The sequence below is a fragment of the Calliphora vicina genome, chromosome 1, assembly GCF_958450345.1.
Source record: "Calliphora vicina chromosome 1, idCalVici1.1, whole genome shotgun sequence".
NCBI classification, from domain to species: Eukaryota; Metazoa; Arthropoda; class Insecta; order Diptera; family Calliphoridae; genus Calliphora; species Calliphora vicina.
The window spans coordinates 79,489,649-79,505,555 of NC_088780.1; the positions used below are offsets into that span (position 1 = coordinate 79,489,649).

Below are 15,907 nucleotides of genomic sequence, written 5' to 3' on the forward strand. Positions count from 1 at the left end.
GTAATGTATGTAATGTATGTAATGTATGTAATGTATGTAATGTATGTAATGTATGTAATGTATGTAATGTATGTAATGTATGTAATGTATGTAATGTATGTAATGTATGTAATGTATGTAATGTATGTAATGTATGTAATGTATGTAATGTATGTAATGTATGTAATGTATGTAATGTATGTAATGTATGTAATGTATGTAATGTATGTAATGTATGTAATGTATGTAATGTATGTAATGTATGTAATGTATGTAATGTATGTAATGTATGTAATGTATGTAATGTATGTAATGTATGTAATGTATGTAATGTATGTAATGTATGTAATGTATGTAATGTATGTAATGTATGTAATGTATGTAATGTATGTAATGTATGTAATGTATGTAATGTATGTAATGTATGTAATGTATGTAATGTATGTAATGTATGTAATGTATGTAATGTATGTAATGTATGTAATGTATGTAATGTATGTAATGTATGTAATGTATGTAATGTATGTAATGTATGTAATGTATGTAATGTATGTAATGTATGTAATGTATGTAATGTATGTAATGTATGTAATGTATGTAATGTATGTAATGTATGTAATGTATGTAATGTATGTAATGTATGTAATGTATGTAATGTATGTAATGTATGTAATGTATGTAATGTATGTAATGTATGTAATGTATGTAATGTATGTAATGTATGTAATGTATGTAATGTATGTAATGTATGTAATGTATGTAATGTATGTAATGTATGTAATGTATGTAATGTATGTAATGTATGTAATGTATGTAATGTATGTAATGTATGTAATGTATGTAATGTATGTAATGTATGTAATGTATGTAATGTATGTAATGTATGTAATGTATGTAATGTATGTAATGTATGTAATGTATGTAATGTATGTAATGTATGTAATGTATGTAATGTATGTAATGTATGTAATGTATGTAATGTATGTAATGTATGTAATGTATGTAATGTATGTAATGTATGTAATGTATGTAATGTATGTAATGTATGTAATGTATGTAATGTATGTAATGTATGTAATGTATGTAATGTATGTAATGTATGTAATGTATGTAATGTATGTAATGTATGTAATGTATGTAATGTATGTAATGTATGTAATGTATGTAATGTATGTAATGTATGTAATGTATGTAATGTATGTAATGTATGTAATGTATGTAATGTATGTAATGTATGTAATGTATGTAATGTATGTAATGTATGTAATGTATGTAATGTATGTAATGTATGTAATGTATGTAATGTATGTAATGTATGTAATGTATGTAATGTATGTAATGTATGTAATGTATGTAATGTATGTAATGTATGTAATGTATGTAATGTATGTAATGTATGTAATGTATGTAATGTATGTAATGTATGTAATGTATGTAATGTATGTAATGTATGTAATGTATGTAATGTATGTAATGTATGTAATGTATGTAATGTATGTAATGTATGTAATGTATGTAATGTATGTAATGTATGTAATGTATGTAATGTATGTAATGTATGTAATGTATGTAATGTATGTAATGTATGTAATGTATGTAATGTATGTAATGTATGTAATGTATGTAATGTATGTAATGTATGTAATGTATGTAATGTATGTAATGTATGTAATGTATGTAATGTATGTAATGTATGTAATGTATGTAATGTATGTAATGTATGTAATGTATGTAATGTATGTAATGTATGTAATGTATGTAATGTATGTAATGTATGTAATGTATGTAATGTATGTAATGTATGTAATGTATGTAATGTATGTAATGTATGTAATGTATGTAATGTATGTAATGTATGTAATGTATGTAATGTATGTAATGTATGTAATGTATGTAATGTATGTAATGTATGTAATGTATGTAATGTATGTAATGTATGTAATGTATGTAATGTATGTAATGTATGTAATGTATGTAATGTATGTAATGTATGTAATGTATGTAATGTATGTAATGTATGTAATGTATGTAATGTATGTAATGTATGTAATGTATGTAATGTATGTAATGTATGTAATGTATGTAATGTATGTAATGTATGTAATGTATGTAATGTATGTAATGTATGTAATGTATGTAATGTATGTAATGTATGTAATGTATGTAATGTATGTAATGTATGTAATGTATGTAATGTATGTAATGTATGTAATGTATGTAATGTATGTAATGTATGTAATGTATGTAATGTATGTAATGTATGTAATGTATGTAATGTATGTAATGTATGTAATGTATGTAATGTATGTAATGTATGTAATGTATGTAATGTATGTAATGTATGTAATGTATGTAATGTATGTAATGTATGTAATGTATGTAATGTATGTAATGTATGTACTGTACAATATCTAAGTGCATGTAAGTGTACGTTACATTAATTAAATCTTATTCTGTACTTATAATCTATATGTATATCCGATTCATTTCCTGTTGAAATTGGTGTCAAACAGGGATGTATATTAAGCCCAGTCTTTTTTTCACTATATCTCAATGATTTACAAGATATTTTACCTGGTGGTGTAAATGTAGCGGATATAAATGTGAAGATTTTACTTTATGCTGACGATATCGTTATTCTTTCGGAAACTCCAACCTGATTACAAGATATGATTGATGCTTTGCATAGTTATTGTCTCACATGGCGCTTAAAAGTTAATCTTAATAAATCTAAAATAATTGTCTTTCGCTCTGGAACAAGAATCTCCTCTAACCTAAAGTGGCATTTTGGTGAAGATAATATAGAAATTGTAAACAGTTATAAGTACCTTGGAGTCGATATTGCCTACAACTTGTCATTTAAAAAACACTTGAGAAACAAACTAGCGGACTCAAAATTAGCAATCAATTCAACCTGGTCCAAATACTTAAACCACCAAAAATCTCGAAAAACAACAAACTTAAAATATTTGAAGCTGCTTCCAGATCCATTATGTTTTACGCTGCACAAATTTGTTTTTACCCTAAAATTGCACTTTGATTTCATAAACAAAGTCTTAAAAATGCAACAAAGCAGACTTCCGCGTATACTTGCGGATAAGGTTATAGCCCTTAATGTGTATTGGGCAAAAGAATGGTCAACTATATGTCAAACTCTACAATTTTCACCAGTACATCCTAGCCTGCTCATCACACACTATAAACAAATATTAAATCTATTAAAAATAAATGAGAGAAATACTAATATTCTTAACGCATCTAATTCACAATTCCACGATATGTATTCTAAACTTGATTACAATCTTATCCCATCACTCATAGAGAATTTTTCAGCAAGAGCAACCAGTTTAATTGTACGAGCTCGTGGTGGATTACTTGATATTAATGCAAGAGCCTTTAGAAACGACTCAGTTGGCATATGCACAATCTGCAATCTAGATGAATCTGAAAACACGCAGCATTTCATCGGTATGTGTCCAATTTATAATGAATTTAGATTTAAATATTTTGGTAAAACACAATTAAATAATAATGAAGTTTTAAATTTACTAAATGGCATAAACCCATATTCTTTATATAAATACCTTGAAATTTGCTTAAAGTATAGAAAATTAATAATAAATGAATTTGATTTTTAATCTCCTCTACAAAATGTTAAAAATAGTTTGTAATTATATTAAAAGAAATCTGATAAATTAATTATAATTAAAAAAGAAAATAAAAATACTATTACTAGAATAGTGCCAATCTGGTTCACAATGTTATGTTAGGCCAAATATAGATTAGTAAAAACATCGTAAATTTCCTGAACTGTACAAAAATTTACTTATATCTATTAATAAATAATAAGGGTACTCATTTAAACGCTTATGTTTGCCATTTGTTCAATTGTGCAAATTTGCGCGACGTGTTTCATGAACCCACCTTATCAATGTTGTGCAAGTTTATACATTAAATTTCTCTCTATTTGATATAAATGTCAAATAAAAATAAATTCAACAAAAGCCTTAACAAATTTTTCAAATTGTATAAATTTTAATTTTAAAAATGTTGAATGAAAGTTAAATCTTTGGAACAAACGGTGATATACAGAGTTTGCAAGATTTTGTTTATATTCTAGCTGTTGGTTAATGTTTTCATACACAATGCCATTTAATACAATCATTCTGTTCCAAAGTTACACAATTTTCACATGCATAACATTTTTATATTTTATTTGATTTTTATTTCTTATTAATAAAAGTAAACAAAAGCAGCTGATTCATCAAATGCACAATAAATTCAAGTTTGCGAGTCTAAATTGTCGCGCAAACTTATCGGGGTTGTGCAAACGAATTTCCATACATTTTTTGACAGTTCATTTGCGATAGTGTAAAAATGCACAGATTGCACAGTTTGCGAGGCATTTAAGCGTTTACATGAGGACCCTTAATAAAATAAATAATCTATATATCTATAAAATCTGTCATCTCCCAGGCAATAAGCATGAACATCGATTTGGCTAGAAATGTGAAACCAATATTAGAATTACATTTTACACAAAATTTAATTTAAATTTAATGTACTCACATCTAAACATTATATTTGACCGCAATTGCTCCACAAGTCCTTAAAAACCAACGCTTTACAAGCAATTAACATGAGCATCGATTTGTCTAGAAAATTTTAAATATACAATATTGTAGAATATAACCATTATATTATATGTATACTCACCTCCAAAAATTGTATTGGAGCTTAATTGGTATTCTATATTCGTTCATTGTTTAGATTTTCATCCCTTAAACATATGTATACATATTTTAATATTTTTTCTTTTCCAAAATAAACTTTTTTTAGAACATTTTTTTTAAAGAAATCTTTATATAATTTTAATTCGACGACGATATTTTTCATACATTTATGAAAATTAATGTGTTTTTTGGAAGTGGTTATAACAAATTGTGGGCCGATTTTCATAATATTATCTACAGCAATATTTATATACATTAGAGTCGGTCAATTTTGTATGGTGCCGTAGAAATCATGGGTCTAAAATCAAAACGGAGCTTCCTATTTTTAACGCGAAAATTTACCTTTCGTATTTTATATTTTTGCTTAAATATACTAACATTTTATTGAGCCTTTTAAGAAACTTGACTAGGTTTGGGCTTTTTCGAAAGGAAATAAAGTCAAAAAGATGAATCTTTGCAAATAGAGAAGATTAACAATAAACTTCACCCTAGGACTTTTACAAAATCTCATGTTGTGGTTGTGCGAGAACTTAAGACCGATCTTTTGGGTCACAGTGGGGGAAATGAAAAATAAAAAAGGTGCAAATAAATTTGTAACTTCCAAACCGATAATCCGATTTTAATAAAATTTCCAATAATGGTATTTTTGACTCTGTTGGCGGTACCGAGATCCGGGCTATAAATTCCGATTGCAAAATATTTAAGAACATATTGGGGCATATAAAAGAGGTTTTAATTTTTTGAAAGAAGCTATACGATTAGAGAAAATTTGGCATAAATTTTAAATTTACATAAAAAAAATTGGCCTACTTCGGAAGGCTCTTGACCACGAAGTTATACAAATATTGAAATTATTTTTCTTCTATAGTATTTCCCAAAATGTTACCGTTGAGAAAAATATAAACGCATCATCTATTTTGTTTTTATTTTCTGTATAACTAAAGATTAATATTCGTACTTTTTTCGAAAAAAATCGCTAAAAAACTACTTTTTTAATTTTTTTTAATTTAAGTGTAAGTGTAAGTAAGAAACACCTCCTCTATAGTCGTTGGAAATTTTATTAAAATCGGATTATCGGTTTGGAACTTAAACATTTATTTGCACCTATTTTATTTTTCATTTCCCCCACTGTGACCCAAATGCTCTGCCTTGTGTGTCAAAAGCCATAAATTCCTGGGCAACTACATATTGACCAACCTTGGTCAATACGGCTACAGGTTTGGGTCTAACTACTTGACAGTTCGCGCACAGGTAATTAGCACGTTAACCCACCAACCAATAAAAACACAAATTATATTGCACACAATAAATAATGCAAATTGAAGTCATATCAAAGAACAAATGTTAATTGCAAAATATGCAATTATAACAAAATATCCAACATAAAATCGATGCCATTTTGTTGCAAATCATCTGATTCGAAAAAGTAACTGGTCAAAATTGATTTTGGGTTACTGACTACAAACCACAAATTGTTAAATGCCCTGTTAAATATGGCCAACTGTGTATTTTCAAAAAATCAATTTGATATATTATCAAACGAAACAGCGGTTTTTAGTTTTTACTCCAAATAAAAATAAATTATAGAATTCATTTTAAAATTGGTGGACTTATTTGAAATCAAATAAATAACTCCATAAGTTAAAAATATATATATTAAATCCCCCAAATATTAAATATCATATACATTTTTTGGGATTAATTTTATTTTTGTATGGGGAATATATTTTACGCCGTCAAAAAGTTTATATCGTCACTTAAAATACAAAACAACTAGGGTTTGGGGTTTCCCGGATAATTTTATTTCCCGGGAAACGGAAATGAAAAATTTCATTTAATTTTTCAATTAGAAAAATAAATAAAAAAGAAAATTATCTAATAAAATTGTGTCATTTTATTTAAAAAAAAAGAAAAATAATGCATTACAATTCAATTCTACTAACATAAAACAAACAAAAAAATTGTTCAAATATTTGGAGATCATTTGCTACTATAAAATTAAATATTAGCGGTATTCATGATAAGAGCTCTTGTCCTGGTAATATAGTAAAAAAGCAATTAAGTGCCACAAAATTTTATAAATTGTGATCGTAATTGCATTTGTAATGCACTTTTTAGCTTCTTTCTTTTGATTTTTCTTTTATATGGTACATACATACATATATTTTTTTCTTTTAAAGATTTAAAATAAAAGTGAATTCAAACAAAACAAAAATGTGAAATATCAAATTCAAAATTACCTCATATAGCTTAAAAAGCAAAAATGTAAAGAAGTAAAATAGTAGTTCTAATGTATTTTTTGTTTGGTTTCTGCTAAACTGCTCTTTTGCTACTTTGCTAGAGAGTGTACTCTACATTGTGAATACCGCTATTATTTCATAGAAATAATGTTACATTTTCATCATAGAACTATTTTTTTTTAAAAAATTTGTTTTCAAAATAACTAATGTATTCAATAAGTCATTTGACGATTTCTTATTTTAGTGTCAAAGTTTACTGACACCGAGAAAACTCTTTCACTTTAAAGCTAATTCGAGCTTAAAACGACCTTCTGCATTTGATGTTAAATGTCTAGGATTTTCTTTTTCAATGTTGATTCGTTTTTAAAATTTTGCTCCATTAGTATTTCGGAAACATCATCATGATCGCTTTGAACAGATGGGGGAACATTGTGGTCAAATAGGCGTTCATACATTTGTCTTAGTTATATTATAATTTAGCTTATTGTGTTGTGAAGTTTTTAAGTAATTTACAGAAGTCTGGTGTTATATTGCTTATTAACTTTACATTTTTTGAGAAATCGTAGAAGTTTTGGATAACAGCTGTTCAAAATATAACGTTCATTATAGCATCACCTATCAGCAAAATGGTTTCATTTCGACTTAATGCTTCTACTTTATCCTTAATGGGGGTTTAAAATTGTCGCGCAAACTTATCGGGGTTGTGCAAACGAATTTCCATACATTTTTTGACAGTTCATTTGCGATAGTGTAAAAATGCACAGATTGCACAGTTTGCGAGGCATTTAAGCGTTTACATGAGGACCCTTAATAAAATAAATAATCTATATATCTATAAAATCTGTCATCTCCCAGGCAATAAGCATGAACATCGATTTGGCTAGAAATGTGAAACCAATATTAGAATTACATTTTACACAAAATTTAATTTAAATTTAATGTACTCACATCTAAACATTATATTTGACCGCAATTGCTCCACAAGTCCTTAAAAACCAACGCTTTACAAGCAATTAACATGAGCATCGATTTGTCTAGAAAATTTTAAATATACAATATTGTAGAATATAACCATTATATTATATGTATACTCACCTCCAAAAATTGTATTGGAGCTTAATTGGTATTCTATATTCGTTCATTGTTTAGATTTTCATCCCTTAAACATATGTATACATATTTTAATATTTTTTCTTTTCCAAAATAAACTTTTTTTAGAACATTTTTTTTAAAGAAATCTTTATATAATTTTAATTCGACGACGATATTTTTCATACATTTATGAAAATTAATGTGTTTTTTGGAAGTGGTTATAACAAATTGTGGGCCGATTTTCATAATATTATCTACAGCAATATTTATATACATTAGAGTCGGTCAATTTTGTATGGTGCCGTAGAAATCATGGGTCTAAAATCAAAACGGAGCTTCCTATTTTTAACGCGAAAATTTACCTTTCGTATTTTATATTTTTGCTTAAATATACTAACATTTTATTGAGCCTTTTAAGAAACTTGACTAGGTTTGGGCTTTTTCGAAAGGAAATAAAGTCAAAAAGATGAATCTTTGCAAATAGAGAAGATTAACAATAAACTTCACCCTAGGACTTTTACAAAATCTCATGTTGTGGTTGTGCGAGAACTTAAGACCGATCTTTTGGGTCACAGTGGGGGAAATGAAAAATAAAAAAGGTGCAAATAAATTTGTAACTTCCAAACCGATAATCCGATTTTAATAAAATTTCCAATAATGGTATTTTTGACTCTGTTGGCGGTACCGAGATCCGGGCTATAAATTCCGATTGCAAAATATTTAAGAACATATTGGGGCATATAAAAGAGGTTTTAATTTTTTGAAAGAAGCTATACGATTAGAGAAAATTTGGCATAAATTTTAAATTTACATAAAAAAAATTGGCCTACTTCGGAAGGCTCTTGACCACGAAGTTATACAAATATTGAAATTATTTTTCTTCTATAGTATTTCCCAAAATGTTACCGTTGAGAAAAATATAAACGCATCATCTATTTTGTTTTTATTTTCTGTATAACTAAAGATTAATATTCGTACTTTTTTCGAAAAAAATCGCTAAAAAACTACTTTTTTAATTTTTTTTAATTTAAGTGTAAGTGTAAGTAAGAAACACCTCCTCTATAGTCGTTGGAAATTTTATTAAAATCGGATTATCGGTTTGGAACTTAAACATTTATTTGCACCTATTTTATTTTTCATTTCCCCCACTGTGACCCAAATGCTCTGCCTTGTGTGTCAAAAGCCATAAATTCCTGGGCAACTACATATTGACCAACCTTGGTCAATACGGCTACAGGTTTGGGTCTAACTACTTGACAGTTCGCGCACAGGTAATTAGCACGTTAACCCACCAACCAATAAAAACACAAATTATATTGCACACAATAAATAATGCAAATTGAAGTCATATCAAAGAACAAATGTTAATTGCAAAATATGCAATTATAACAAAATATCCAACATAAAATCGATGCCATTTTGTTGCAAATCATCTGATTCGAAAAAGTAACTGGTCAAAATTGATTTTGGGTTACTGACTACAAACCACAAATTGTTAAATGCCCTGTTAAATATGGCCAACTGTGTATTTTCAAAAAATCAATTTGATATATTATCAAACGAAACAGCGGTTTTTAGTTTTTACTCCAAATAAAAATAAATTATAGAATTCATTTTAAAATTGGTGGACTTATTTGAAATCAAATAAATAACTCCATAAGTTAAAAATATATATATTAAATCCCCCAAATATTAAATATCATATACATTTTTTGGGATTAATTTTATTTTTGTATGGGGAATTTATTTTACGCCGTCAAAAAGTTTATATCGTCACTTAAAATACAAAACAACTAGGGTTTGGGGTTTCCCGGATAATTTTATTTCCCGGGAAACGGAAATGAAAAATTTCATTTAATTTTTCAATTAGAAAAATAAATAAAAAAGAAAATTATCTAATAAAATTGTGTCATTTTATTTAAAAAAAAAGAAAAATAATGCATTACAATTCAATTCTACTAACATAAAACAAACAAAAAAATTGTTCAAATATTTGGAGATCATTTGCTACTATAAAATTAAATATTAGCGGTATTCATGATAAGAGCTCTTGTCCTGGTAATATAGTAAAAAAGCAATTAAGTGCCACAAAATTTTATAAATTGTGATCGTAATTGCATTTGTAATGCACTTTTTAGCTTCTTTCTTTTGATTTTTCTTTTATATGGTACATACATACATATATTTTTTTCTTTTAAAGATTTAAAATAAAAGTGAATTCAAACAAAACAAAAATGTGAAATATCAAATTCAAAATTACCTCATATAGCTTAAAAAGCAAAAATGTAAAGAAGTAAAATAGTAGTTCTAATGTATTTTTTGTTTGGTTTCTGCTAAACTGCTCTTTTGCTACTTTGCTAGAGAGTGTACTCTACATTGTGAATACCGCTATTATTTCATAGAAATAATGTTACATTTTCATCATAGAACTATTTTTTTTTTAAAAAATTTGTTTTCAAAATAACTAATGTATTCAATAAGTCATTTGACGATTTCTTATTTTAGTGTCAAAGTTTACTGACACCGAGAAAACTCTTTCACTTTAAAGCTAATTCGAGCTTAAAACGACCTTCTGCATTTGATGTTAAATGTCTAGGATTTTCTTTTTCAATGTTGATTCGTTTTTAAAATTTTGCTCCATTAGTATTTCGGAAACATCATCATGATCGCTTTGAACAGATGGGGGAACATTGTGGTCAAATAGGCGTTCATACATTTGTCTTAGTTATATTATAATTTAGCTTATTGTGTTGTGAAGTTTTTAAGTAATTTACAGAAGTCTGGTGTTATATTGCTTATTAACTTTACATTTTTTGAGAAATCGTAGAAGTTTTGGATAACAGCTGTTCAAAATATAACGTTCATTATAGCATCACCTATCAGCAAAATGGTTTCATTTCGACTTAATGCTTCTACTTTATCCTTAATGGGGGTTTAAAACCTCCACTAATATTTTAACAAGCCATTCATCAAACAGCGATGTTATAGTTAAATCTATTAAAGTATTATTAATTAATTTTAAATTTCTCGTTTTTCCCGGGAACAAAATTAAAATTTCCCGGGATATCCCGTCGATAATTTTATGGGAATTCCCGGGATTTCCCGGTCAGGAATTCCCGTACCCCAAACGCTAAAAACAACGTATCATCAAAAAATTCGAATTGATTTTGATATTACATATGTGTACAAAATTTTAAACTTTTACTATCAAAAATAACCAAGTTATAACTAAAATTTAAACTAAAGTATCATCAAGTTCATGATTTTCTTAAACAAAATAACGTACATATGTATGTATGTATGTATGTATGTATGTATGTATGTATGTATGTATGTATGTATGTATGTATGTATGTATGTATGTATATGCTTTGAGTAAATAAAATAAATCGTTTTTACCTTATTTTACCAATACCCACCCGGGTGACCACATCGTTTTTATTGGTTTAATATTTTTTTTAATTTTGTTTCGATTTAAATGAAATTTATACTCATTGAACAAATTTTAAGGTTCTATAGAATTTAATAGAAACATTTTAAACTTTTTATAAGGTTTTTTAAATTTTTTAAAATTTCATTCGTCGCATATATTTATAAAAGTGTAGTGTCACCCGGGTGGGTATTGGTAAACCATGTACATAAAAAAACCGTTGGTAAAGCGAAGGTTAGGTAATTTGGAGTCTTTATGAAAATTTATTGAAGTACATTTATTAGTTTAAAAAAGTAGTTGTTAGTAATTAAAATAAAAAAACATAAACAATTTAAAAATGTATATATAAACTGATTTTATTTAAAATAAAAAAAAAATTATTTATGTTTTTATTTTTTCATAAAAATTTATATTGATGATACGTTTTTTTGTTTCAGAAAACAACAATTCAAAAAAACGTAAGTCATATAGCATAAATTATAATTCTAGTTTCAATGTAATTCAGATTTGAAAATTTTGTTTCAAAATCTCAAGTAGTTTTCATTTCATACCATTTTTTTGATTCTCATATAAACTTATGAAAAGTGATGTTACGTTATTTTGCATTTTAGATGACGATATGTTTGTCGGAGGTGGAAATAAGCGATATGTGTTTAATAAGTAGACATGACAATCAGGTACTTACGTTGCATTTGCAAGTCAACCGATTCCTGTGCACTGCGAATAGCTCGGAGGCTGGCTAATCCGTCAATTTTTGAACCAGGCGAGCAGCTAAAATTTTTGAAATCAACACAAGGATCGAAATTCCAATTGAGTTTTACATGTATACTTGATGCTGCTATTTTACATACAGGATCCAAGCACTCAGGAGGTGGAGCTGCTGTTGGCATACAATCTTCATCATCCGTATAACAATCTCGTGGCAGTTGTGATGGTGCAGTGCTTATTAAAAACAATATCGGTGATGCAACAAGCAAAGAAGTGACTAACAACGTTGCTGTAGTAATCGCTATTTTGTGAACGGTAGCTGAAGTCCGTAGCCAAATGCATGGTGCACAACATATCCAACCGAGTGCAGTGTTCTATTGAAAACAAAAATTAAATAAAATTATATATTTATGAAATAAATTATGGAAAATCGAATTCACTGAAAGAACATTTATTTTAATTTTAATTATTTCAAGGAATACAGTAAGCATTCGTTAATCAGACCCGTATTAGAATTAGAGTTATCAGTTATGTATATGTTTACAAAAACGGGACAATTTTCTCACTTAACACTTCCTACTAAAGTTTTTCACGGGAAATCCCGGGAATTCCGACAAATTTTCAATCCCGAAATCCCGGGAAATTGTGCGAGAATTATTTTCCTTAGTTTTATTTGATGTTTTTTGAACTTGGCATTCTCTAAAAGAAGCTTAAAGCTCCAAAACAAATGCAAAAGTTTCATACAATAACAAAGATTTAACACATATAGACCAATAACAAGTTCATTATTCAAAATATTCCAAAAACTCGTGAATGTTCACGGCTGTCAGAGAATTCTATTCCATTCTATCGAAAGTGGAATTATTTTAGTACTTTGCTTTTTCACAAAGAGTACAACAAAAATGTTTGAAATAAAACTACCTTCCGTGGAATTGAATTTTGTTTAATAATATTCAGTTTTCTACAAGTTTTAATTAATACCTTTACTTAATTTTTGATTTAATAAGCAAAACAGTTCCAATTCAAAATTAAAAAAAATTTAAAAATTTATTTTTTGCGATGGGCACGGTTAACTAATATGTTGCGGACCAGCGGATTTGGGTGACTTCAAGTTTTTTTTAAATATTTTTGTAAATTTTTCGAGATTTCAGTTTTTACAAGGGGCACCAGGGGGCAACTGTGATCATTCTTAGAAAATTGTTTTGGCGTCTTTGAGGCCGTGCCCCATAGCTGTATGCCATAACACCATATCGGTTTTATGATCATGTTGTAAAGTAGAAGTTTACAATCTAAACGAAGCGTAGAGTTTCTGCCAATAAGCCAATTAATTTGAATTGATTTCAATTTCATTTGAGTCAACTTTGCATCTACATATATGGCTTTTCCATGTAAGGCGACGATCGAGATGTATTCCGAGGTATTTCACTTCCGATTGTTGAATTATTGTTTGGTTATTGATATGAATAGGGGGCATGATTCTCTACGCAATGTAATTGTTTTATGTGTACATTTTTGCTCGTTGACTTTAATTTTCCATTGTTTTAACCATTTTTCTAATTCAAATATGTGATTTTGTAAGTAACGAGACGCTTCTTGATGGTTTTCATGAATACTTAGAATAGCAGTATCATCAACAAATGTTGAGGTATGAGTGCGATAGTTAGTTGGCATATCAGATGAATATATCAAATATAAAAAGGGTCCCAGGATACTGCCTCCTTCTTTAACCTTAAATGTTCGACCAATTAAATAGCTTCCCAATAGCTTATGTGTGTTTGCGGGTAAATTTTGACTCAATTTGTATATTAATCCAGCATGCCATACCTTATCAAACGCTTAAGAGATGTCGATGAAGAGTGCGGAACAGTATTTCTTTTCTTCAAACGCTTTTCTCACCATATTTACAAGTCTATGGGTTTGTTCGATAGTACTGTGTTTTCTTCTAAATCCAAATTGATGATTCGGAATACAATTGTTTTCAGTTAACATCGGGTACAACTTGTTCATAAGTATCTTCTCAAATAGCTTTGATATATTAGACAATAGGCTGATGGGTCTGTATGATTCCACCTTTGTGTGATCTATTCCCGGCTTGGGTATCATGGTAACCAGTGAAACCTTCCATTCTGGAGGCTCATATTCAAGTCGTAATATAGCATTAAAAATAATTATTGTTATTGCTATCCTCCATAAGCATCTTGTTGCTGATCTTGTCCATACCAGGCGAATTCTTGGGGTTTAAATAAACAATAGAATTTTCGATCTCTCGAATCTCAAAACGTAGGGGTACGGCTGCTCCAAAATGGGGTACAACAGGTTGCAACTCAATTGCTTCGTTTGATGTGTTCGGTGTAATTTTTTTAAATGATTAACAAACAGATTCCCTTTTTCAGTATCATTTCTTGCCCAACCGCCACTTGAGTTTCGCAAGGGGGACTTACATATGACAGGTCTTTTAAGACTTTTTGTTACTCGCCATAATGAGTAATCCGATTGCGGGGTTGCGTCCAGGCTTTCTAAATATTTATTCAATGATTCCATTTTTAGAAATTCCAAGAGCTTTTTAAGTCTTTTTATACAATTTTTAAGCTTCGATTTTAGTTGGGGGGATCTGTGTAATTGCCACTCTCTTCGAACTCTTCTTTTTTCATTTAAGAGCCATTCGACATCTGCAGAATTAATTCTATTATATCTGATTTGTCGGGGGGTTGGGGTAGAATGTTGAGCAGCCAGTTTGAGATTTTTATCGAAATTGATAAGAGAGTGATCGATGTTTTCTGGTGTTCTTAGCGGTATGTTTTCCGAGCAATGTGTACTGAGGTATTTTTTATATTTGAGCCAATTTATTCTTGTGCCTGCCATCGCTAAATTACCAGTCGGGGATACAATTTCAAAAGGGCTCAATAAAGTAACAAAAGCGGGTGAGTGATCTGAAGATAGTTCCAGCGACGATTCAATTTTAATCATTTCTCTAGAGATATTTTTCATCACGCTAAAATCGATAACATCCGGTATTTTTCGTGGGTCAGTAGACCAGTAAGTAGGTTGGCCGCTCGAAAGCACATTCAAACGCATTTTAGAAATGGTATCGAAGAAAACACGACCTTTAGGGGTAATCAGTCGTGATCCCCAGAATGTGTGCTTAGCATTATAATCGCCAGCAGCCAGGAAACGGGGGCCTAGTGATTTAAAAAATCTATTATATTGACTTTCTGTAATCGAAAATCTAGGGGGTGAGTATATCGATGAAATCACTAAGTTTCGATGAAAATCTTCAAGACAGATTGTAGTAGCTTGAAGATAATCTTCGCAAAAATCACACATTAAATAGTGTTTGATTCGAGCTTTTATTAAAATTGCGAGCCTCCGCATGCTCTACCACTGGGATCTTTGGTGTCATATATTACATATCCATTTATTCGAAATGAACTTCTGCACGTCAAATGAGTTTCAGAAACCAGCATTACATCAATTTGTTGGTTTCTTAAAAAATATTCGAGTTCGTTTTTGTGTTGGCGTATGCCGTTTGCATTTCAAAAACATATTCTTAGGCAGTTCATAGTCTGTTAAGCACAGCCTGCAATAACATTGATTGCATCTTAAGCATTTATGCATCATGTTACTCATTAGCGGTATTCACTGTTAAGTGCGAATGGTCTAGCATCATTGCAAATGCAAAATTTTACCGTAATCCAATAACAAAATACACACAAAAACATTTACAA

At 28.8% G+C, this 15,907-nt stretch overlaps 1 protein-coding gene across 1 annotated transcript in view; it reads right to left on the reverse strand.

Annotated features, from left to right (window-relative positions):
* Positions 1-15,907, reverse strand: part of Nepl16 (Neprilysin-like 16) — a 273,327-nt gene that overhangs the window by 184,615 nt on the left and 72,805 nt on the right. Inside the window, exon 2 of the mRNA XM_065514988.1 lies at positions 12,160-12,556. Within this exon, the coding sequence (XP_065371060.1) occupies positions 12,160-12,556 (397 nt within the window). The remainder of the gene's footprint in view (positions 1-12,159; positions 12,557-15,907) is intronic.